General features: G+C 47.8%; 1 protein-coding gene across 10 annotated transcripts in view; it reads right to left on the reverse strand.

Annotated features, from left to right (window-relative positions):
- The window catches only part of MSI2 (musashi RNA binding protein 2), a 433,350-nt gene that overhangs the window by 138,905 nt on the left and 268,073 nt on the right, over positions 1–26,372 (reverse strand). For all 10 annotated transcript variants that reach the window (XM_039475923.2, XM_074388538.1, XM_074388537.1 and 7 more), the window contains exon 7: positions 19,288–19,336. In XM_039475923.2, the coding sequence (XP_039331857.1) occupies positions 19,288–19,336 (49 nt within the window). The remainder of the gene's footprint in view (positions 1–19,287; positions 19,337–26,372) is intronic.

A 26,372-nucleotide genomic window follows, 5' to 3' on the forward strand; every position in this document is an offset into this window, starting at 1 on the left:
AGTGGGTAAAGAAAGAGTGAGAAGGGGTGAGGAGGTGAACACACATGAAAATTGCCGAGTGTTCACACACTGCTCATTAAAAGCACTTTTTCTCTGGGGTTACCTGGGCTGACTGCAAATGGCCATCTGACCCAGGAAACTTCTAGGACTTTGCTTCATAAAGTTTGAGAGCAAACCCTCTCCCTCTGCACCCCCGGCCCGCTCCCAGCCCCCCACACCAAACTTACCCAGCCCTAGTGTTTACAGCTCACTACACCACAAATCTTTATTTCCCGTCACCCACTGGCCCGAGCTGTCCCTACTCCCTGTTTCTCCCAGACAAGTTAATAAGACGGAAGGCTCCCTAGAGGCCCCAGGCCGGCGAACATTATCACTTGGAAGCAAGGCAGAAATCCTGACACATCGGAAATGACTTCAAGCCTATTCATTACCCTTTCTTCTTTGGCAGATCCTTTGAAAGAATGCTTGACAAATTGAAAGGAAGGCTATCACTGCCTCTCCACCCCAATTAAGCCCCAACTCCCTCCCCAAAAACACAAATCTGATTTCTGCTTTTTTTTTTTTTTAAACCAATTAATATGTCAGAGCTGCACCCACCCCAGGGAGGCCCACCTATGATCTGCATACGAAGGGATACAAAGGGTAAGTCCCTCAGTATAGGTTAAGCCCTTGAAATCTCGGAGACCGAGGAGGCTGTAAGAAGGAGGGAGTGGTCTGGGCTTTGGACCCCAGAGTTGGTCTTCCTGGGACGTTCACAGTGAGCCCAAACCCCTCTACACACACTGGGAAGAGGATGCCACTCTGGGTATGGGTGCTGAAGAGCGCCCACATCTACGGGATCTCTCTTCCCTGTTGTGATGGATGTAATGATGCTTTGATTCTTGGATGCAACATCATTCACAAAACACTCTGTATGAACCACAACAGAAAAGCACAGGGGACTGTGAATGCTGGAAAAACTGGGTGTTTAGGAACTGAACCACCACCCTTCTCCAAGTTTCATCCTCAAGTTTCACTGCCTACTACACTGATGATAAATGCCACTCAGGGTTCCCCTGAAACAGGCCTTCACAATCCTTTCCTCAGAGAGGCTTATGCAGAAATGGTTGGATAGATTATTTTAATTCTCCAGAGACGTGTGTTGTGTGTGTGCGCGCACACGCTTGTAATTTTTGTCTGTGCAGCTACTAAACATCACCCAATGGATTCCAATGGGAATTTCAAACAGAACAACTGATTTTCTTCTTAAAATGTGTTCCCTCCACCAAAGCAGTCCCCATACAATTGAATAGCTCTACCATCCCTCAGGAGCTCCACCCAAGAGCCTAGGGTTCGCTCTAATTTTTCTCTCTCCCCTCACCCCATAACCCATTTCCGGTCCATCAGAATCGACCACATCTTGTCTCCAAATATGTATTTTCAATCCCACTGCCTCTCCCTGCCTCCACCGTACAGCCCTTCCCCAGGACCCCTCAGCTCTGCCCTGCACTTGGGCAGGAACCTCGACTGGGCACCCCGTTTCCACACATGCCCCTGGTCCTTCCTTCACTCCGGAGCCAGCGGGATCTTTCTAAAGCATCAGTCGTACGCCTTCGGGCCTCCTTCAGAGGGTTCCATTCCCCCTGCCTGGCTCACACCTCGTTCCCCATCCAGTCCTTGTCTCCCTCTCTCCGTCGTCTCTACCACTGTCCCCCTCGGAGGCCCCAGGCCTCCACCTGTCCTACCAACACATCAGTTCCTCCCCAAGGCAGGTCCTGCACACGTGCCGTTGTCCGCTCTGTGGAATGTCTTTCCCACAGTTCTCCGCTTCCCAATTCCAATGCCCACTCCTCGGGAGGCCACTCCCAGCTACCCACCTAAGCGGAGGCGGCCCGGGCCCCTCGCCAACAGCTCCCTGGTTTCTCCTCTTCGTAGCTTTCAGCGGTACCTGAAATCACGTGATGTAGGTTCCTTCTCCCCGAAGAATACGAGCTCAGGCGGGCTGGGATGTGGCCTGCCTCGTTCCCTGCAGTGCTCTCAGAATTAGCGCTGCCCCTGGAACACGGACAGGCCCAGAACACAGCGGTCATGGGGTGAGAGCATGAAGCCCCAGAGCCTCAAGCACCGATGTGCCTCTCCTGGGACGAGGGTTCACTCTGCCCCACAGAGGGAGGCTGCAGCCTGGCCGCCCTGGCGAAGCCCACAGGGAACAACACATGGATGGATCGCCAATGACTTCAAGCTGGAATCCACCCACGGCCTCATCATCCCTGGCAACCCAGGAGAGGCCTTTATCACCACGCCATACTGCCTTTCAAGGGCATTCTTGGATTTGAGTCCTCATGAGTAGGTTTGATAAAGGCAAGACCACCCACCAGAGCCCTATTTTTCTGGTGTATATATGTGTGTGTGTGTGTGTATATATATATATATATATATATATATGTATTTTACCATATCTCATTTTAAACTCAAACAAAATCTTTAAGCCATTACCCAGGAAATCATCATTAAATCATTTGTTCGTTTTTATTAGTGTCACAGTAATTAAAGAGAATCATATTTCAGAAATCTTCAGCTGCACTTATCAAAACCCACCCTCCAACCAATCAATTAGTATTACAATAACCGCGGTCCCTTGTTGCCGCCGCGATTAGCATTTTGATTGAATGTCTGTTGAAAAGTGACTGGTAACAGAAGACTGTTAGAAAGTAATGTTTCTTTATTCGTTACCACCGAACCTTGTCTGGTTGTCTCCAGTCTCGGCTCAAAAGAGACAAGACAGTTTCCAAAAGCAGTCATTTTGGTGGCAGATTATATTTTCATGAGGTGTGTGATAAATTGGGCATAATCGCCCCAGGATCGCCAGTGACACACAGGGGCCTCCTGCTGACTCTGGCCGTCGCACCCAGCAGCTGCCCTGACTGGATGACACGTGTCCCTTCTGCTGCCTCCCCCTCCCCCACCCCAATAATCTAGGACAATAAATACCAGGTCTTCACAAATGGCACTTCAGGCGACTCAGATGTAATAATGCGTATGCCAGATAAGCCGGTGGCCCTGTTATTCCCACGAAAGATCACCATCATTATACACCCCCTTCTCTGCCAGGCACTCGGGAAACCTGTTATTCTAACATTCAGACTTATGTTCTCCAGTCGTCATAATAATAAAAGCACCAGTCAGTACTGAGATGGGTTAACGAGCTCCATTATGGGGAGAGAATGGCTGTCTTCTCCAAGTCACAGGAATTAAAGACAAGAGTTCATTAAGTCACAATACTAGAATTTAAACGGCCTGCTATTTCAGACAGCTCTATTTACTGGTCCTCCCATCGGTGATGCCTTTTTTGGATAAAGGGAGATCTTCAGACACACACACACACACACACACGCGCGCGCGCGCGCACACACACACACACACACACATGCGCGCAGAAGTTTCCATCTTGGGCCAGTCAGCCGCCATAGCTGCTGCAACTAAAGGGGGTCCTGCTTTGAAGTGTCTGGAACAGAACAGGGTGGGAGACAGGGGTGAGGACTTGGGGTTGAGAACGGCTCATGCTCCTACCTATAACTATGGTAGCTGGTTCACTGCTATCCATCTGTCTGGTCCATCCATCCACCCAGTTCCAATCCACAGCAAAGGACATGTGGAAGTTTCATCTTCAGTGCAGATAATCTCTGCCCAAAGAATCTTTGCCTGTTCTATTTACTCACTGTCCACCCCACGGTCCACTAGGCAATAGTAAGGAGGCACTTACGAGGTTGCATACTGCTCCACTTAAAAAAAAGTTGGGGGGAGACCTCCAGAATTCAGAGAGGGCGAAAAACGTGCTATACGATTCCTTAAAAAAATCTTTCCTGTCTCTAAACTCAGTCTCCTTCTCTGCCCCAGCCTCCCACCCAACCAAACATGCTTGTTTCTCCACTGGCTGTCAGCCAAGATTTTATAATAGTGTCAGGTAGCAATTTCATTTTTAAAACACTCTTATCAAGGATTTAAGGTGAAAGATAAGAACAGCACAGTAAATCATCATAAAGGAGTAGAGTATGAGGCATAGTATTTTACAAATCAAAACAGTTACCCAAATGAAAAGGCAAGGACAGGAAAACAAAGTGAGTTTAAGCATCCTTTGAAAGGGGGAGGGTAGAGGCCAAATTCAATGGGAAGATCACCCTTCAGATTGCCAAGCTCCGTTTGGTAATGGTCTCTGCATATTTGCTAAGAATTGCATGAACAGTCCAATTTCCATTTTAAAATAGGATGTTTTCAGAAGGCACATATATTGTCAAACCATTATACACACTTAACTGGGGGTTGTCATCGAAGTCATCTGACCTGCAAGCATGTGTTGCTAATATCACTGCTTTATTATTTATCAAATCAATCTCCTCCTGGAATGACTAATAACACAACCCCAGCTGCTCTCCTCTTCCCACCCCAGCTGCTACTGCCCTGGCAGCAGCAAGGTTCGCTGGGCTACCTGCAGCGCCCGACCCACTGCATTTTGCTAAAGAACCTTATAAAGAAAGGAAACGAAGGGATGAACCCAGGAGGTGCCATTTCTGATTCAAACCACTTTGTTTCTGAAAGTCACTTATCCTACCCAGGAAAAGTGAACAACGCTGCTAATGACCAGGCCAGGGTACTAGTCCCTACCAGGAGATTTTAATTAGTCCCATGCTAAAGAGGCCACAAACCTAAAATAAAGCAAAATAAACCAAGGGCAGGTGTGCACTTTCCTATTTCGATCCTTTACAGCACTTTTTTGATTCCAGTTTATTTTGTGAAACCAACTGAGGGCCACGTCCAATTGAAATGTGTCTTGCACCCTCCTACTCACACACAAACACTCACAGACACACACACTCTGCAAGCAACACACACACACACACACACACACACACACGACACACAGAGCTGGGATGCAACCTCAAAGTGACAACATAGCTTTTAACTCCTGAAAACAGTCATTAAGATGCCGTTTATTCTAACTTTTGCTCACCAATCTCTCTGGGGCCTACCTGCAAGTTCACAAAAAAATAAAAACATGTAATTAGATGATTTCCTCTTTGCCAAGGAATGATTCAATTGTCCATTAAAAGCTGGAGTTCTAAAACTAACATAAAGGGAAATTATTAGGTAGTGTTGACGCACATATCTCCGCTGCAAAACATACAGGGGAAACACAAAGCTTCTTTTGTAAATCATACCCATTTTTTAAACGGTAAGACAGCGTGGGGGAGGGAGCAAATTAAACCATAATTTTCAGACTATGTTTCCTCATTGTCACTCAGAAAAATTGCCAGGTGTTTCCAGAGTAGTTTACACATAAATATACTAGCTGAATCAGGAAAACTCTTCCCAGGGCAAATGAATCAACTTAATTAAAAGAAGACTTAAGATGCCAAAACTAGTGATTTTGGAAGAGGGGAGGAAATTGAGAACTCCATCTATAAGCACACACCTCTCTCTACCTGGCCTCTAGAGGACAAGTGCCTAAGCCTGGTTAGGCCTGGGGCAGGCCCCTGGCTAAAGCATGCTGTCCCCGCTGCCCGCCAGGGCTGCAACCAGTCATCATGGGTCCCAGGCAGAAGTACAGGCAGAACTGATGTGTTTGATTCAAACCAAGATTCTCAGTCTTTCTTCTAAATCAGCTGTAAGAACAGCTACAACAATACTAAAGGCATTTTTCCTCCTCTTAAGCAAGCAAGAAAAAAACTCTCATTAGTTTGCTGGGTTCTTTCCTTGTGTCCTGGAAAAAAACGGTGTTCGCAAATCATTTCTAGAGGTCTACAAGGCCCTCTTCAGAGGGCAGGTGTAGCTCCTACATGACTCTCCAGACAGGGCTTCCGCACCTCTGTTTTGTCAGAGCAAAGGAAGCTGAGGTGGGAAGTGTGAGTAGGAACCTTGCTCAGTTTTCAGGCATGTGAGGACAGAGACCAAGGTGAGTGCTCACCCTCTTGTCATAGATTAATGCTATTTGCTGGGCAAAGGGGACCTAGGAGGAGAGAGGAAGACACAGATAAGCAACACATCGTCAGGCAAATAACAATCATTAAGAACTGAGAAACACCACGAGGGAAAATTACAAGAAGTCACAGGCAACTGACGGAGCTGACCTAGCCACCCATGAAAGACCCCACATGAAGGAGGCTCCCCACCTCCCAGGGCTTGACACCAGGACAAGTGTCAGACTGCCCAGACACAGGCCAGGCTCAAAGACCTGGTCCAAGTCAGCAGCGCTGCCTTTTTAAAGGGTTTTAAAGCTGGACGGCTCCTTGAAGGTCATGTGACCCGGGGGTGCCCAGCCCTGACTTCGTATTAACATCAGCAGGAAAAATGTTTAAAATGGCCAATGCCAGGGATCCATCTTTGAGTCTCACTTAATTGGTCTGGGGTGGGACTCTGGCATCGGGACATCTTAAAAACTCCCCAGGGGATTTTTAATGGACAACCAGGGTGGGAAGCACGGATCTAATCCCAACATCGAATGTGACATCAATCAGTCATCATACGGAGTGTCCAATGCTAGGCTGTGGGATAAATGATCTCAGCCAGACTTTCCTAACCAACCCTGTCTCTACATGAGAAAATCAAAGTTGGCCACAGAGTTAAGCAGCTCTTGGGTTGTCAGTGAAATCTAAATTCCAACTAGAAGAACGTAAGGGAAGAGATGAACTCTGGGGAAGGTCCCTTCTCTGCTTTATCGTGCAGCAGGGTTGAAACACATTTATGACCTTCTACTAAGGAGGTATTTCCGATGGGCTCCCTGGGTCACCACCATTCCCACTCAGTGAACACCCAGCAGCGGGGTGGCAAGTGGGATGGAGCCCAGGGCTGGTGAGAGACAACCAAACCACAGCCCACTGTCGCTCCTGTGTCTATTCTGGGTTCAGAATAGATGATGTCACCTCCAGCGGCAGTGGAAAGCAGAGTCATGAATCATCCATGAACCAGCCCAGCCCTCTGAGATAAGAAATCGGATGTCAGCATTGCGTATGCACACTGCAGATCTGGCGCAGAGGCGCTGGCTTTGCCTAGGGTGCCAGAATGCAGGCACCAACGTCGGACACATTCAGGGGGAAGAAGGCACTTTCAATTATTTCCTGATACGGAGATGGGTGGCCAGCTGAGGGAGAGATTTCAAATGCATAGGGAGTGCTCAAAGGTGCACAACTTTGATCACTTTAAAGTCGTGGCAGTGATTTTTAGACACTAATGGTTTGCCAACCAAACCTGAGGATTAAGAGAAGCACATCCACATGAGTGCTGTAATGATCAATTACTGCTGTGCCCACCGGCTTCCTTACAACTGGAGACCCGGAGGTGTTGCCATGCTGACCTCCCACTGCATTCATTTAGCTTAAAAATTCACTCCAGGATTGAATTTGGCAAATCTTCCTGCCTGAAAGGGCTTCTTGGACAACATAAAGAAATCAAGAAGTCTATTTGGCAGCGTTTGAAGTTCAGGGTTGTCTTGCTGTGTTTTCTTATTTTTTTTCCAGGCTAGAAGAGGAGGCAGGTATCTAAGGATGCCAGGGTGCATGTTGACATACACATGAGCTCTCCTGATTCATTTCTTTTTCCTTCCTTCCTTTCTTTCTCTGAATTATTTCCCTGAATTGCCAAGTTGAAGAGCTGGCTAGAAACGCTGCACTAATGCGTATGGTTTGCGTGGCTGAAGTTGGGAATTCTGACAACTCGTATCTGTACTGGTTATTTCATGGCTTATAAAGAATTGACTGAGCCCTGGAGGCTGCTAAATTAAAAATTAAACTTTGGACTTCTTCAAGTGTCTCTTTCTGTCTACCAAAATATATCTTTAACATCCTGAGGTCACTTTCAGGGTCTTTGGCAAATTAGACTTGGGCAAGGCGTGAACCAAGTCAGGCTTTGGGGACTGTGTTCTCTCTTCACCAAAGGTCTTTTCTCTAACTTCTCTTGCACATCGTTTTGCTGAGGGGGAATGTGGCTAGGAAGGCACAGAGCAAGAAGGATAGCGAGCAAGGGGACATACGGAAGGAAGCTCTGCCTTGCCCTATTATTTTCCGAGGGCTGCTGTCACAAGCTACTACAAACGGGGGCACTTAACACAACAGAAACTTACTCTGTCTCAGTTTTGAACACCAGGAATCTGAAATCCAGGTGTTGGCAAGGCCACGCCTCTCAAAGGCTCAGGGAACACCTGTTTGGGGCTGTTCTCTTAGCTTCTGGTGTGGTCAGCAATCCTTGGCTTGTAGCCGTACTGCTCCGCCCCTGCCTCTGAGGTTACGTGGCCACCTCCCCGTGTCTCTCTCTTCACATGTCCGTTCTTATAAGGACAACAGTCAGATCAGTTCACTCCACTAAGACCTCCTCTTAATTATACCTCCAAAGACCCTCTTTCTAAATAAGATGACATTCTGAGCTATTTCAACTTAATCTTTTTGGGGTTAGGACTTCTTTTGGGGTATTTTTTAGGGGTCAGGACTTCCACTTATCTTTTTGGAGGACAAAATTCAACCCATAACACCTTTCATAGTGGAAAAGTTGAGAGCATCTGCCAGCAGCCACCTAGGGTGTTGACATTCTCTCCACTTAGCAAGCCTGAGCCTCCGTTCCCTAAGTAATGGCAGTCACAGTATTCTTTGTAGTAAAATAACAATAATTAATATGATAATGATAAAGTTAACATTTACCTATAGTCTCCCAAGCATCGGATGATTCACACTGATAAACTATCTCACTTAACCTTCCCAAGTCCGTGAGTTAACAACATTAACCCCATTTAATAGGTGAGAAAACTGAGGTTCAGAGAGATTTCACAGCTTGTCCAGGGTCACACAGCAATTGATTAGTGGTTGCTCTGGAATGTGAGCACTACCGTGTGGAATCTAGACCGAAGCTCTTATCCCTCTGCCACATGGCCCAGACACTTTGCAAGTGACATTAACCGGGTGTTGCCTTGACTCCTAAGCTATAAACAACAGGAATGGAGGGGAAAAGTCTGCATTTGTCATGCTGTGTAAGTCCCCACATGTTTATTAGTCATGACTTGGGGTAGGAAAATGCTTTTAACTTTTTTAAAACTTGAATTAAAGAGCACTTTGAACTCCTGGGATGGAGGACCTCCCTGTTCTGACCCTTCTCCCCTCTGGTCTTGGATGAACTGGTGCAAACCAGGCTTCTCTGCAGACCAGGGACAGTCTGGTTATTCTAATAATAGCATGTTGTCTGGGAAGAGCAGAAACTACTAAGAAAATCCTCATCTATCCATCAAATCATCTGTTTACGGAAACAGAAAGACAGGAGACTGAGAGGTAAAAGAGTCGCAGCTGCACTGAATCACATCTTGCTGGTTTGGAACTCCTGGGTGTCCCTGGCGGGACATAAAATTCAGATGAGGCAAGGCCAACAACTGAACAAATATTAATCTCACAGTGAAACCAACTTTAAAAGCATGTATGTTCACGTCAGGAAGAAGGCAAACAAGGGTTATTGTGGTAGGGTGCTAGGATGAGGTAATTTAGTTTTGGTTTTGGTTTTGGTTTTGGTTTTTGAGAAAGGGTCTCACTCTGTTGCCCAGGCTAGAATACAGTGGCATGATCTCAGCTCACTGCAACCCCTGCCTCCCAGGTTCAAGCGATTCTCCTGCCTCAGCCTCCTGAGTAGCTAGGATTAGAGGCACATGCTACCACGCCTGGCTAATTTTTATATTTTCATTAGAGACGAGGTTTCACCACGTTGGCCAGGCTGGTCTCAAACTCCTGGCTTCAAGAGATCCACCCACCTTGGCTTTCCAAAGTGCTGGGATTACAGGCGTGAACCACTGCTCCTGGCTGGCAATTTTTTCTTCTTTTGAAAAGTCTCTTTCATGTTGTTCTATCGCTATATTGGCAATTCGAATTGGAATGAATTTTAAAAACTTACACTAATGAAGTAAATGGAGAGGTAACAAGTGCTTAAGTCACAAAAATTCAGAAAGTAAATGAGTATATAATAAAAAGATTCCCTCCATCTCTCTGTCTCAGGTGGCTTAATTCTCTTCCCCATAAAAAAGGAGCAAATACTTCTTCACGTATGTTTGTCACGTATGTACATCTGCATATGATATGCACACACATGTGCATAAAACATATGTGAGTGTTTGCTATGGCCAGAGACTGTTCCAAATTCTTTAAATGACGTAAGCCTCAGGCTAACTCAATGTCCTATTTTACAGATAAGGAATCTGAGTCATAGAGAGGATAAGTAACTTGCCCAAGGTCACACAGCTATTAAGTCACAGAGCTTAGATTCGAACACCAACCATCTGGCTTCAGAGCATGTGATCTTAACCAATATGCCGTTCTCACTCTGTTACGAATTTTGCAGGTATCCTTTCAACGATATTCCATGCACATGCATGCGTATGTGCGTGTGCAAAGGAGACGAAAAAACAACCACAAAAAGTTTTTCTTTCTCAAGAGGAGGGTCCCCAAAACTCAAACACAGGTTTTAGTTTATCTGCCTAAAGAAGTTACACAGGCGGTTTCACTTAAGGGGGCAAGGGAAGAACCCAGGCTGCTCCGCACCGTCCATTTGAGATGAGTGGAATCATTTAACTCTTACAGAGCAGGTGTGTCACCTTCACAAGTGAGCAAAATGTCCGGGACTTGCCTGAGCGCACGCCCAAGGGGAAGCTGGGATCTCAAACCAAGTATGGCCAAGTCTAAAACTCAAGCTTTTTGCAGCATACCATGCTGATATACAGATGCGGATGGGATCGTGTCCACCCTCTAATCCACAAACGAAAAAACAGAAGCTCAAGTCCAGAGATGCGTAATAACCAAGGCTCCTCTAGGAACCTTAAGCCCCAACGGGAAGGCAGCCACCCAGGGCTTGTGGCGACCCCTGGCCCAGCCCTCTCTGGCCACTGGCAGTGCCGTGATGCTAAGAAAGGGAGTGATTTTCATCAAGTTGCCATGCTAAAGGCTCCCTTCTCTTCAGACCGCCACATTCTGCCCTAACTGAGATCTTAAACCATGTTGTGAGAGTCGAGCCTGTGCCTCTATGGGAACAGGACCAAACAAAGACTCATTGTCCCTCTCTACAATAAAACCACTTCTGGGTCAATGAAGTTGCTGACCCTGAGCCCACTCCCTTTCTGCTTCCGTGGGCCACAGCAGGGGGAGGCAGGAAGACCTATTAGGTCACCCCTCTTTTGGTGCCAGGGCTTTTATTCCAAAGGAAAGAAGTTTAAGATTTATATTTTGGCTAAAAACGTGCAGTTCATCTTGGGTACCAAATTCCCCCTGGCTTTGCAAGCTTCCTCTTGCCCTGGGCACCCTGTCCCCGAGCCCTGTTGCTAGGAAGTTGAGGGCTTTGTATTGCTCCATGTCTCCAAAGAAAAGCAGGTGAACAGAAACCAAGTGACTGTGTTGATTAATATCTCAAGAGACAGCGCCGGAATGGGCGCTTCCGGAATTGAGTTAGCTCAGGGAAAAAAAATTAAAGCACACTCCTTGCTTTCCTGGCAGAAATAAAATTAAGGTCTCGGATCGATGTTGCCAGATTCTACAGGAATCTTTAATGGCCTCCTCTACATGTTTTCAAATTCACATTCCCCTTCAACCCTACCCTTTTTAATTGGTTATTTGCGAGGTCATGTTTGCACCAATTTCTCAGGAAGGCTAATGGTGTTTATTTAACGAGAAAATAAAATGTGCAGACAGCTCCGGGGCTGGTCTCTGAAAGATGGCAAAGGGTGGGCTGACTCCTTATCCTGCCCCCTCCTCTGCCCTCCATTGCTGCAAGGTTACAGGGCCTAGGGTACAGAGCTGCAAGGGAGTGAAGAGGCGGGGGTGCCCCTCACGGTGGGCACGCAGCATGCCCACCCCCTCGAACAGCCTCACTTTAGAATGAGCTCAGCTGGAAGCACAGAACCGTGGGTTCTGAGAATCTGGCAGAGCAGGAATGACTCTCCTTATTGCCACTGCTGGGCTGGGCGATTCTTCCTTGTCCTAACACAAGTGTGCCCAAGTTTGAGGCTACATAGAACCCTTTTCCAATGCAATCTCTTCAGTACACAAAGGCAGCGATGGATGACCACATCACAGCTCTCCACTGCCCTCGAGGCCTCTTTTACCCAAGCTGGACTAGAGGAGACTCAATCACATTGAGTTTCTACCCCGTCCTCACCACTCTCTCCTAGATTCCTGTTGGTCAATGTCTTTCTTAAACAGTTGCCCCACCCACAGAATGGTCCACTCTGGAAAGAGAACTGCATCTTCACCGAACCCCATCCAGGACTCTGAACTTGCATAAGAGAAACCACCTGGCATGTGATATCAAACCACGGACTACACTGAAAGCTCCATGAGGCCAAGCCCCCTGGCTGTTGGTGGTGGTCTATCACAGACTGTCTGCTTTCTTGCCAAGTGGCTTCTGATCCTGGTGCAGAATTAGGATCAATACCTATATGACCACATTTTACAGGCTTCCAATACACCCTTAACACATCTCAGACGTGGGGGAGGGTTGGATGGGTACCTAACACCATCAGCAATTAGCAAAAAGGGTAACAGCAGATTTGAGAGGTGGAGAAAATACCACGGGTAAAATTCCAGCAGGGAAGACAGGCAGCAAATCCTGCTCCAGACACCAAACGTGGGCAATGTGGGAGCCGATCTTCTGCAGGCTGCCCTCCTGCCACATCAGTGTTAAGTGTCATCGCCAGCTGCGATTCTACGACACCATTATCATCTTTCTCCTCCTTCCAACAACCCTTCTCTTGGACTGTGCCCTTTCCTTCCAGAGGGTCTGACTGCTTTTGTCAAACACACTTCTTCCTCCCTCCTACCAAGTCACACCTACGGCTTACACATTCCCAACCTCTTCCCTAGGTAAATAAAGTCAGAATGTTAGCCTCTCATTCAGAAAGACATGCATACCTTATCTTTGACATCCCACACCTACAAGTGAAGCAACACTTTATTTTTAAATGTAACCTACACCTTTGTGAAACTTTTTCTTGCCCCTTTTTTTTTTTTTTTTTTTTTTGAGAAACAGACACCAATAAACAAACAATTACAGTGCAATTCTTAAGCATCTTTATACCTCGTACATAAAAGAGTCAATTTGGACTTCAGAGGTCAATTTCAAAAGTGAGTATCTGGCAGGTAGTCAAGACATTAAGGGCGGTTTTTCCTCCTTAGAAAAGCATTATCTTCTATCATAGCTTAAGTTACATCTTACTGGCAACATTTTAATAAATAAACTGATTACGTAAATTACAAAGACCTTAAACTTGGGCCAACCGCTTTTCGGGACAGAGACTGAGTGAGCTCCAGGAAGAACAAGCTCTCCAGCCACCTGCCTGGATGCTCCTCTCTCTGGCGGGATCCCCCACCACTGAGACTTTCCAGTCATCCCAACCCCTTCCAGTGGTCTCAGGGCATTATTCCTCTTCAAAGCCATTAGCATTGCATTTAATAAGCAACAGCTAACTGCTGGGAGAAAGTCATCCATCACACTATCTTTATTTCTCTCCCAGGGTCTCCTGTTCCTTTGCCTCTGGGACTGTTTCAGGGCAAGCAGGCCTGCTGGGTAACGGAGGCCACAGGGATGTCCTCTGCCAGAAACCATTCTCTCACCAGGCTATGGGATTAGCTTCGGAGACTCCTCACCCTCTTTTAACTAGGCCTCAAACCATCCAGCTCTTCCCTGGAGGGACCCAGCAGTGCAGGGCTCAGGAACCCAAGGCCCTGAGATTGGAGGGAAGGACAGCTGAGGTTCCCCTACAGTGACCCTCGCACTGGGGAGGGCTCCCTTCCCCAACAAGGAGGTGAGTGTGAGATTATTTCAGCAACCAACAGGCCCGCATTCCACTTTCCACAACAGGGCTGAGGTTGTGGGGACGCTGGAGACAAGAGCTGGCCAGCGCAACCTCCCTCCCTCCCTGGCTGTCTACACTCCGGCCTCCTGCCAACAGAGCAAATTGGAAGGACAGTACCTTGTTGCCTCTTCCCTCCCTGCCCCTCCCCTCCAGCCCCACCTTGGGATCAATACTTAATGCTGAGTCCAAGATCTTATCTGACTTTTACAAGGATAAAGCAACAAACTTCCCCCTCCTAATGATTAAATCCATTGACGATCAGCCCAGTGTTTTCCAGACCACCTCTAACAACTTTTAGAGAGCAAATGAAGTGACTCTGAGAAAACTGGAAAGTCACCATTCTCCTCTCCCCTGGGCACAAATCACTGTATGGAAGGCCAGGAAATGAAATTTGGGCAGGGTATCCAGGTTTGTTTGTTTTTTTTTTTTTTTTTTTTTTTTTTTTTTTTTTTTTGAAACAGCTCTTGTTACCCAGGCTGGAGTGCAATGTAATGGCACTATCTCGGCTCACCGCAACCTCCGCCTTCCAGATTCAAGCAATTCTCCTGCCTCAGCCTCCTGAGTAGCTGGGATTATAGGACCCACCACCACACCTGGCTAATTTTTGTATTTTTGGTAGAGACGGGGTTTCACCATGTTGGCCAGGCTGATCTTGAACTCCTGACCTCAGGTGATCCACTTGCCTCGGCCTCCCAAAGTGCTGGGATTACAGGCATGAGCCACCATGCCGGGCCAGCATCCAGGTTTTAACAGTAGCTCTGCTGTTGTCTGGCTGCAGGAATCTTCTACGCAACATTTCAAACCTATGAGCCTTAGTTTCTCCAAGTGGAAATGGAGGAGCATGGTCATCAGCAAAAGAAGGCTAGTGTGGAGGACAGATAATGAGAAATGCTAAACCCTTAAAATGACCAACTCCTCTGCTTTAAACAGTTGCTTTGCAGAGTGTAAGAGCCTGAGCTCCCGGTCAGACAGGCTGGGTTTCTATCCAAGCTCTGCTTTGACCAATGTGCGACTCTGGGCAGTTTGATTCACCTATGGCTGTTTGTCATCAAGATTCAATGGTAGGCGCCAGCACTGCACTAAGCACTTGGCGTGTAAGTGCTCAGAAAGTGTTAGCTGTTTCTATCAAGATTGCTCACATGGCCCGCTGAGATAGCAACAGAACTCCCCATACCATCACTGTGGGTGCTGGAGCAGGATGCTCAGATCCCCTTCAGGATGAAGGACCTCTTTCCCAGCTGCTGGAAGACAGTCCCCAGCTGGAGGTCCCCTCCAGGATTTACCCAGGGAAAGCCCAGGTCACATCAGCCTCACGGGGTGGGCTGCATCCAATGACAGGCCAGCATGCAGGCATCGAGGATGGCACTCCTACCCCAGCTGGGGAGCCCTGAAGGGCCATCTCATTGCAGAAGGACATCACAAGTCGCCTTCTCCCTCTGCCCTCTCCTGATCAAGAGCACTTCTGGATAAACCTCCCAGTTGCTCATCTCATCCTGGAGAACCAACCTGCAAAAACTGCTCGCTCCCTCCCCTAGTCACAAAGATTACAAAGGAATTCATCTCGAACATTCTCACAGTTAAAAAACGAAAAGCCAGAAACACACTTCAGGTCCTGGGGCTCATCATCAATCCCAGGTCTCTTATTTTTTCAGAGGAAGAACCTGAGATGCTCAGAGAGGTTAGGGAATGTGCCCCAGGAAAAACATCAAGGGAGCAGCAGAAGCTGGAGGAAGGCCCACCCGTGAGGAGAAAGGTGAGAGCCTCTCATCTCCAGGGCTCCACCCAATCTAAGTCACAGACTGAACGTGGGACCCTCTTCCTGCTTGAAAGGTTGCAAGATGTATATTGCCGGAGGCTCATCCTTTCCTATGCCCTGGGTTCTCTCCGTGGTGCTAGTGAGGACCTGGCTGGTGCTTCTGTGGATGGGAGATGCAAGCTGCCACCATGCCGATGGAACTGAGGGCATCCCTGCCCCAACAGGGATGAGCAGGGACAGGAGGTGACCACTGGAGGCAAGGAGTGGAAATTCTGCCCTGACCTCTGGCTCCCAACGGGAAGAGGAGCCTGAATGGGCCCTGGGAGCCGCCCGCCTGACTCTCAGATGGGAAGCCCAGTTCCCTGTGGTTATCCCTGAGCAGCGGCTGTCATACACATGGCTCCAAGGACACACAGGTAACTGTCAGAACTCCTGGGGTGAGGATGAGTTGAGGCCCCAGGCCACCCACAGGGCTGGGTTGGGAGTCTGAAGACAAGGGCTGAGCGTGTGCTGGGACAACAGCGCTGGGTCCACGCTCTGGGGCTCTTTAAGAAGGGAGCTGGAGGTAGCGCCAGCCAGGAAGATGTCCTCAACTTCTGCCACGGCAGCACTTTCCTCCTGATAAGGTCATGGACAGCAGGAACCGAGGAGGTGAAGGTAAGGTTGGGACAAAGTGGCTGCCTGAGGATTTTATTTCCTTGCACTTATTACCTGATTCCAAATGCAAACTCCATCAGGCCACAGATGCGGGGCTGGCTCGCTCCATATATATGAGCTGTGCCTCTATTGTGATATGCTCTTCTTTAAAAAAAAATTTTTTTCACTCCCTCGGGCATCTCGAGGGGTTGGAACATGTGTATGGGCTGGTGCTCCCACCCATATAGAAACAACACTAGGGAGTGGAGGGAGCCCTGGATGAGAGGGAGGGCAGTGGGATGGGGGGGTGGTTCTTTCCTGATGAGACTTCTGGCAAATCTTCCCCCTCCACAGGCTGCCCCTCCGGCCAGCTTCTCAATCATCTTTGAATAGCAGGCCCTGCGTTTCCTTAAGTTTTGGGCTCCACACATTTTAGAGTCGGTCCTGCACCCACTGCAGGCATCTTCAGCTCTGGCAGGTCCGAGGGTGCCAGCAGAGGTCCTACCAGGGCCGGGGGCAGGTGTGTGCATGTGCCAAGGCCCTGCCCACGCTCCTTCCCGCCAGTGCCCACTGGGACTCCCGGAGAGCCAGCAATGACGCAATGATGTCCAGAAGCCACTCTGAGCAGCGGGCCCTCCAAAAGACTGTCCTCACCTCACAACGGGCAAGAAATTCTTCCCATGCCCGTCACAGATGAACCGCCACCCCATCTCTGCAGCCCCGCACCTTCCTTTCTCCCTTCTGGAAAAAGGGAAGAGGCTTCACCCACAGCAATAGGGATCTGGTTAGAAATGGAAGAACTTTTCCCACCGCGTCCTCCGGGGCTTCACCTAGAAGACCAAAGTCCTGTGTTTCAATCCCACCTCTGCCATTACCAGCCCTCCCTGCTCGGCTGTGAGAGTTAATGAGACGGGACCAGTGCAAGCCCCCAGCACAGGGCTCGACACACAGCAGATCAAAAAATACTCTCATTTGTTAATTTTCAAAATAAAAGGAAAACAATATCACCTGGGGGCAACTCTGGAATCTCCCTGGATTATGAACTCTCACACTGAACACCAGCTGGCAAATTCAAATGGGCATCGCCCACCCTAAAATAAACAGGTAACAGCGCTCTTCTGAACAATCACATTCCCATCTGGACACAGCAGACAAAGAACAGAACTTGAAACCAATAGTCCTGAGACCCTGCTCAGCCGTGGGTCTCTCAGTTAGCTCCTCTGAGCCTTGGTTATTTTGTCAGCCAGACGGAGATGATGGAAACGCTAACAATAAGAGTTAACATTTATGCGCAATTGACTAGATGCTTGGTATTACACTCTCCAGGCAATCCTGTGAGGAGGTTCTATGATTACTCCCATCTTACAGATGAATAAACTGAGGCTTAAGGAAGTTCAGTGATTTTTCCCAACATCTCAACAACCCTCCAGGGGCTGCTTCGAAGGTCAAATTAGGACCGGGGGACCACGGGTGTGGCGGGAGGAGGGGCGGCTGTGGTACTGGGACCAACATGATGTTTGCAGTGATGGTTGGTACAGGGGTAGCAGCGGTGACATGGAAGATGCAGGTGAAAGTCAAGCTTGGAAACCGTAAAGCTAGATCAATGCAATGTGGATGATGACAGAGGATAATCCTGAATTGCCCACCATGAGCCTCGCCTTCCTCTCACTCCCTAGGCTCTGACTCCCCAGCAATGCAGCGGACAAAGCCAATCGGTCCACACCTACATGCTCCTCCTTTTTCTCCCTGCTTCTCCCCTGCTCCCCACCCTCCACGGCTGCCATCTCTTCCCTCATAAATACCAGTGGACACCACTGTTGTCCACCCAGGGCTCAGCTCTCCCATTCTGAGGATGCTGTAGAGAGATGCATTAGAAGCCAGATTACCAGACGCACTCAGGACATCCCCCTCCTTCTCCCAGACCCACCAGCGACGATTCCCACTCCACTCCTTCTTCCCTTTCACTCACTCGGCCTTCTCCAAACAGGAAAGACATGCAGTCAGCGCTGGGTAACTGCTTCTAATCATAGGTGACAGCAGGAATGTAAATAACACAGGAAACATCTAAATGCGATCCTAGTGGTAAGGAAACGCTGCACACTCACAGCCTCCCTCCCTTCCTCCCTCCCTCCCTCGAGGGCACCGAGGCACCATTTCCTGCCACCCCCTTAGGAAGCTCTGCTCATTAACACCCTGTTAATAGGAACCCCAGAAACCTGAGTTTCCGGAGAACAGAACACTAAGTCATCACCTCCTTTGACTCTGCTACCTCCAGGGAGGACTTTTCTAGATTCCTCCCATTTTTCTGTTTAAAGCAATAAATTTAATATGTGTGTGTGTGTGTGTGTGTGTGTGTGTGTGTGTGTGTGTGTGTGTTTTGCAGGGGAAGGAAGAGGCTAAGGGCAGGACCAGAGACCCCTTTGAGAATCTGTCCAAAGCTAGGGATCTTCACCCAACAAAAGCACAAACATGCAACATGTGATTTCAGAGGTTCCTAGACTCCAGGTTAAGACCCATTTTTTGTAAAGTGAATGGGACAGAAGCAGCACAAGGGAAAATACAAGTGCAGCTGCCCTCTGCACACCCCAGAGGCCCCACTGGGCATTTCCGAGGTCGTAGTCACTGCACACCCAATGCACCTACAACAATGTCTTTAGATTGACAGTCTGCTCCTAAAGAATCTCCTTCAATGCAAATTGATAACTCAGTTGAGTAACTGCTGTGAAGAATTTCCACTCAGATCGCTTAGTGCCGAGATTTAGCAAGGGACCAAGAAAGGCAGGATTAGAGAGGTGTATCTTGAATGTGTGTTAGGGGCGGCTGTTTAACTAAACAGGAGTTCCCAAGCCAACAGGAAACGGGTCTTCAAGTATCCAGTACTGACAGTCATTGAGCTACCAAGACCCTCCGAGAATAAAGATCGTCAACGGATGGTCACCTCTACCTGCTTGACTCTGGACTCATCGCTGTAGCTTTTGTCAGTGGGACGGGGATGACAGAGGGAGAGAGGCCAGGAGAGGGTGAAGGCAACCCTCTTACACCGGGAGAATCTTACCTCTGTGCCTGTTGGTGGTTTTATCAAACATCAGCATTGCATCTTCCACCTGCAAAACAAATAAAGAATAAAGGCTGCTTTAGGACTTTTAAGAAAGTACACAAAGCATTATATGCATATGGGGGTGAGGGGGTAGTGTCCATTACAGAAGTAATAGTTGCTTATCAAAAAATATTTGAAAATGCAAAAAAGTAGAAAGAAAGAAAAAAAATGACTGGTCTTTCCACCCCATACAACTACAGTTAACATCTTATATAGTTCCCTTTAGTGTTTGCTTTTTATTTTTTTGTGACAGGATCTCACTCTTGTCATCCAGGCTGGGGTGCAGTGGCACCATCATAGCTCACTGTAGCCTCCATTTCCTGAGCTCAAGTGATCCTCCCACCTCAGCCTCCAGAGTAGCTGGGACTACAGGCGAGCACCACCATGCCCAACTAATTTTTTTTTTTTCTTTTTCCTTTTTTCGTAGAGATAGGATCCCATTATGTTGCTCAGGCTGGTCTCGAACTCCTGGGGTCAAGTGATCCTCCCAAAGCGCTGGGATTATAGGTGTGAGCCACTGCTACTGGCCTAGAGGTTTTGTTTTAAGAAAGAAAAAACTATGCCTATTTCAATATAATTTAAATCATAGTATATGGAATTTTTCCATGTTTTCACCTGTAACATTACTATTGGCAAACAATTCCCAGGCTAGTACATCGGGTATACTATCTTGACCAGTGCATGATATTTCCCAGTGTCAGAAGCCACGGCTTACTTAATTATTACCCGTCTAACGGATATATGAATTGTTTTTAGTGATAAACAGTGAAACTTGAACATCTTGATTGCTATGGGCTCAACTGTGTCTCCCAAAATTCATAGTTGAAGTCCTAACCCCCAGTACCTCAAAATGTGACTGTATTTGGAGAGAGAGTCTTCAAAGAAGTAATTAAGTCACAATACAATCATGAGGGCATGCCCTAATCCAGTATGACTGGTGTCCTTATCAGAAGAGATTGGGACACAAACAGGGAAGATCATGTACCAACACCCGGAGGAGACAGGACATCTGCGAGCCCAGGAGAGATGCCTCAGAGAAAGCAACCTTGCCCCACCTTGACCTTGAACTTCCAGCCTCCAGAACTGTGAGAAAATACCTTTCTGTTGTTGAGGCCCTCCAATCTGCGCTATTTTATTATGACAGTACTAGCAAACAAATGCATTGAGGCTGGGACCTTTATAAAAACATCAAAGAGGAGAACATAAGAAAATACCAAAGGCATCCTCTGTCTCTCTTTGTGAACCCTTCCGGACCCCTCCCACGCATCCTGCAACCCTCCTGGATATTTCTGGCAATGGGATTTCAGGGTCCACACTCAACTCCCACATAGAGTTCAAGGAACTCACACTTAATGAACCAGATTCCGCTCTGGAATGCACTCCTTTTATGAGTACGTACGACCCACTCCTTTATCCCACAAAGTACGCATCTTCAGCACAGGTGTTTGTCCTCAGCCTTCAGTGACTCACCGGGGGCAGAGCACCTGGTCTGACCAGTGTGCAGCCTACTCTCTTCATTCACTTTGTGCCCAAGGTTAAGGGTAAAAATACAACCCAACCCATGTGGCTGTGGGTGGGTAAAATCGTTAGCAGAGGGCCCTGTCCTCGGAGCAGTTTCAGTGTGCGCCTGTGTGTGAGGACGGAGCATCGCTGATGGGCACTCAAAGGTTCACAAAGGAGCTTGGGGGGCCAGCGCTAATCCCTTTGAGAAAAGGAATCATGGGCTATTCATGCCTCACTCCTCCCAGAAGACAATCTCCAATGGAGAGGAAGACACTGAGCAAAGCAATAAACCAAGGTTTAAAATGGTGCCTGCAGACAAATCAAATGTATTTTCCTAGACGCGATCAAATATAATAGGGGGAAGAGCAAAGTCAAGGTAAGAATGGAAGACGGGGGTAGGGAGACCGGTCAGAAACCTCAAAGGGACTGGCCTGGCTTAAAAATCTCTTCTCAAGTCAGGGCCCCCTTTTGTTGCTAAGCAACCGGGCCTGAACAAACGGGCTCCTGGGGCCCTCCCCTTCTGCTCCCCATTTCTGAAGTCAGTTACTGGGAGGAAAATGGCCTGGCATGGTGGCTCCTCCAGCAGGGAGCTGCCCTCTCTCTCCCGGCACCAGGATGGTGGGAGTGGGGAATGCTAGTCTGGAGATCTCTTAAACAGGGTCTCCTTTACCAGACCCTTCCACCCTGTCCCCATCCCCATCCCAGGCAGAACAGACACCTTTCAGGGGGGGCTTTACGAGCACCCCCCCCCACCCCGCCCCACACCTGCTGGGGCCACACACACAACAGCCGTTCCGCCTCCCATGCACCACACACTCAAAACCAGCAGAAGATCAACTGGTGTGTCTGTACACAGAGCAGTCACACTCAGGCGTATGGTATCTCAGACTCAGACCCGGGACTCCATAGGAATTTGAATGTCTGGGGGGCAGGTGGGTGGGGGGTGAGGCCTGCCGGGTATCATGCAGGTAAATGGGACATCTGTTTCCCACCCATCTCCATATTTTCTAAGACGTTTGCCAAATCCTTATTTTGAACTGAAAACGCCTAACAGTAAGGAAAACAGCCGCCCTTCTGTGCTGGCCATGTTTTGGTACTGGGACTCAGATTCCCTTAGGAAATAAATGTTTTGGATTTTTTTTTTTTAATGTATTTTCAAAACCTCCTTTCAACAGTGCATAATTGGCTCCCCTTCTCCTTCCTAAGTTTGGATGTTTTCTAATACTGCCCTCTCCACATTTGCTCCACCCTGGGGTGCGTGGGGGAGGATCTGTATATGTTTTTAGGGCAGCCATTGTCGTGAAGAATAGAGCTCCTTCCTCTGTAGTCCAGCCGTACAATGGGGCTCGCAAAGACCTCCTGAATAGATAAAGTGTCAGGGCGAAAGAAAAATTCTATTAACACTTTACAAAATACAACATCTAAGAAGGAGCTAGAGAGGAAAGAGAAAGGGAAAAAAAATCAATACGGATAAGTCCCAGTGCTTGGGGGTAGAAAACTTTTCAGCAATTGCAAAACACTTATTAATTCAGAGAAGCCATCAATGCGATGGAAATCTGGCAGAACAGCAAGAGCTGAAACTAGAAGAATTTGAATATACAAAGACTGAATAGAATGAAAAACACAGCCTCACATACGAGACTGTTTCTCACGGTTCTATGTGAATCAAACAGAAGCAGCTTGTGTGAGTCAAGGGAAAGTGAGGGGCACAGTTAAGGTAACTGGTATTCAACCCTGGAGCCAGCACACTGGTAACTCTGTCTCTGTCTCTGTCTCTGTCTCTCTCTCTCTCTCTCTCTCTCTCACACACACACACACACACACACACACACACACACACACACACACATATAGACACATAGATCAGGCCAAGCCTCATTCAAGATGCTAGGAGAACTCAAAAGCTTAGGGAAAGCTGGGAACAGGATTTTTTTTTCTAACCCCTTATGAAACACCAGCTGTAGGGATACCACCCTCATCCTTATGATGACCACTGGTGCTTACTTCGTGTTGACAATGTGCTCACCGGCCTTTCAGAGTCCTTTGTAACCAAAATGGGCACACGCAGGCCTAGTGGCTCCCCCAATGGAGAGAGGAGGCCAGGAGGTGTCTGAACCTTGGCATGATTTGTCCCATCCGGCACACGCCTGGTCTGTTTTGGGAAAAGAAGCTTATTCTAGCCCTGAGCTGTGACTTGCAATAACTTGGGGCAGGTCTGAGACATAGCCCTGACCTCTTTAGTGGTGAAAAAGCAAAATAGGCCAGATGTGGTGGCTCATGCCTAGTAATCCAGCATTTTAGGAGACTGAGGTGGGAAAATCGCTTGAGGCCAGGAGTTCAAGACCAGGCTGGGTAAAACAGCAAGACTCGTCTCTCTCTTAAAACAAACAAACAAACAAACAAAAACAACTAAAAACTTAGGCAGGCATTGTGGTGCACACCAGTGGTCCCAGCTACTCAGGAGGCTGAGACGGGAAGATCGCTTGAGCCTGGGAGGTTGAGGCTGTAGTGAGCCTCACTGCACTCCAGCCTGGGCTACAGAGTCAGATCCTGTCTCAAAAACAGACACACACAAGAAAACAAAATAGGCAAAAAAAAAAAAAAAAAGTAACATTGAGGTGAGCTGGTGGGGAATGGGATTCCTCTGTCTTTGTTCCGACACTTGAAGGTACTGAACCTCCTTTGACTACAGCACAGTTCAGACTACACTGTAATATCCTCAGAAGTGTGTGACCGCCGACAAAGGGGACCTCATCTGTTCGTGTCTATGGCTGCTGGAGTTGGGGCAGAGATTCTCAAACATCATTCACATCAGAATCATCATCAGAGGGACTGTTAAGCCACAGACCTCTTGGGGCCCCACAGCCAGAGTGACTGATTCAGTATTCAGTAGTATTTGCATTTCTAATAAGCTCCCAGGTGATGCTGATGCAGCTGCTGGCCCAGAGACCTCAGTTTTCATGAGCTACTCTAAGGGATAAGAAGTAAGAGCAAAGGTTAAAACCACTGGGCAGAGGGTGCTTCTTCCTCTTTAACATACACTCAGTGGTCAATACATGAAACAAAATTTCTCATCCAGGAGCAACTCATCCATTTTGGTGTAGCAAGTTCTCCCTCTCTTTGTTCCCCTTCTCTCAGAGGTTTATATTCTAAAATCCTAAACATGATGGTGGTAACCCACGGAAAAGATGATAAGAAGAGGGACTTCTTAGTGGCCACCAACCTACCCTGCACTCAATGCAAGAAAAATGCAGATTCTACTAGGATGACATAAACTTTCCTTCTAACAGACACACTTATTGACAGAAACTCATGTCTAGAACATGCAGCCAATCCAATCTTGAATAGAAAACTTAGCAAATTGTAACTCTATTCACTTTTATGCAACACACATGTATGAAGCACATCACTTATTTGCAAAACATCAGCCTAAGTACAAATAAAAGATGATTCACACAGGTCTAGGGTAGACTGATGACATGAATGGTCTTGCACCCTGTCCTCTGTAAGTTTGCAGTCCTTCTTCCCCAAAGAGGCAGAGTCTACTTCTGTCCCTTGAATCTGGGCTTAATTTGTGAGGGCTAATAAAATGCGGAGTGGGGAGAAGTACACCTGTTTTTGGCTTAGCCTTAAGAGGATTTGCATGTTCCTGCCTGTTCTCTCTTGCATCTCTGCCACCACCATGACAAGGGCATGCCCAGACTAGCCTGACGCAGGATGGGTGGCACATGGAGCAGGGCCAATTCCCCTGTGCTGAGGCCAGCCTAGATGGGTGAACAGCCAGTCACCCTCAAAGCATGCAGGTGAGGCCAGCCAAGATCAGCAGAACCACTCCAAGTATACTCCAAACCCGTGAGATCAACAGTTAGTGTCTACCCCTGAAGTTCTGTGGTTAGTTACACAGCATTCTTGTGGTCACAGCTAACTCATACATGGTCCTCATTCTAAAGAAAATCCCCCAAAACAACAAAAAAAGCTTATCAGAAGATAGTCTAAAATAATACTAGAAAATAAGCAAAGGAAAGAAAAGGTGCAGGAGAAGGGAAATGTGAAATGTGGCAGAGTATTAAACTATCAGGTTCCACATTCCAAATGGAGCACACTCTTCATGGAACATTCCACATGGAACACAGGCATTAAGGTGTAGAGGGACCTCTTCTAAATCTCACCCCATCAGCAAGGTTGGAGACAGAGATCTTAGAGGTGCCAAGAGAAATTGGCAACATGTCCCTCACTAAATGAGCACCACGAAAACCAGCAATAATTACCACTCAAGTCAGTGGGTGATGCCTTTCTAATCCTAATTCATTTAATGAATGAGTGAACCCTCTTTCTAGTGAGTCAAAAGATTTATTGTGAGCCAGGCATTCTTGCTGGGTGATTTCAGAAGGAGACAGATGGTGCTGACCACATCCAGAGGTTAGACTTGAGCCAGCCCAGCTCATGTGTTGGCTGAATAGGAGACCTTTAAACACACAAGGCAGGCCGGGCATGGTGGCTCACGCCTGTAATCCCAACACACTGGGAGGCCGAGGTGTGTGGGTCACTTGAGGTCAGGAGTTCAAGACCAGCCTGGCCAACATGGTGAAACCCCATTTACTAAAAATATAAAAAAAAATTAGCTGGGCATGGTGGTACATGCCTGTAATCCCAGCTACTTGGGACGCTAAGGCAGGATAATTGCTTGAACTCAGGAAGTAGAGGTTGCAGTGAGCGGAGATCACACCATTGTACTCCAGGCGGGGTGACAGAGTGAGATTCCATCTCAAAAAAAAAAAGACACAATGCAAAGTTGCATGGAGACAGGGAGGTCAGAAATGCTCAAAAATGCTACTGTCCAGTTAGCTGGCTAAAGGGTAGGACCCTGCAGAATGTTCCATGGTCCACTGCTTCTTCTGCCTAAGGTTTTACAGTTCTGGCTCCCCAAGTACATGGCAGGTGAGTGAAGCTGAACTGATCTGAAGACACAGATCCAGGAAACAGCTAAAAGGAAAAGAGTTGCTGGTACGTCACTCGACAGGTGCTGGGAGGCAGCGGGGTGAGGTGGGGAGTGCTGCACCAAGCATGGAGGGAGTCTGGGTTCTAATCCCAGCCCCACCAGGATCTCACTGAGGACCAGTCACCTCCCTCCCCTATCCTCAGTTTTTCTTCTGTGAAAGGAGGAAACTGTATGAGATGGTCCCTAAGATCCATGCCTAAAGACTCTCTGCCTGGAATGCTAGCATGGACTCCAGGGTCCGCTGGACGACCTCTGCGGGCATCGACTTGACCACTGGGCTTTTGCAAAGTCTCTGTGCTGTGAGGCTGCTCCAGAGCTTTGCTGTGGCCGATGCACACCCTAAGAAATGTCCTACTCCTCTTGGGATATAAATATACACACCCACGCACCACACATATCAAGAACAAAGCAGGAAACGGCACTTCAAATGATCCTTAAATTATCTGGTCAAATGAAAGAAGGGAGGGGAAAAGGAAGAGAAGAAACCCAGCTCTCCAAACTCCCCCAGAACAAATGTCCTTGAATTTCTCTTCCTGCTCCC

This window comes from Saimiri boliviensis, chromosome 17, assembly GCF_048565385.1.
Source record: "Saimiri boliviensis isolate mSaiBol1 chromosome 17, mSaiBol1.pri, whole genome shotgun sequence".
In the NCBI taxonomy this organism is placed as follows: domain Eukaryota; kingdom Metazoa; phylum Chordata; class Mammalia; order Primates; family Cebidae; genus Saimiri; species Saimiri boliviensis.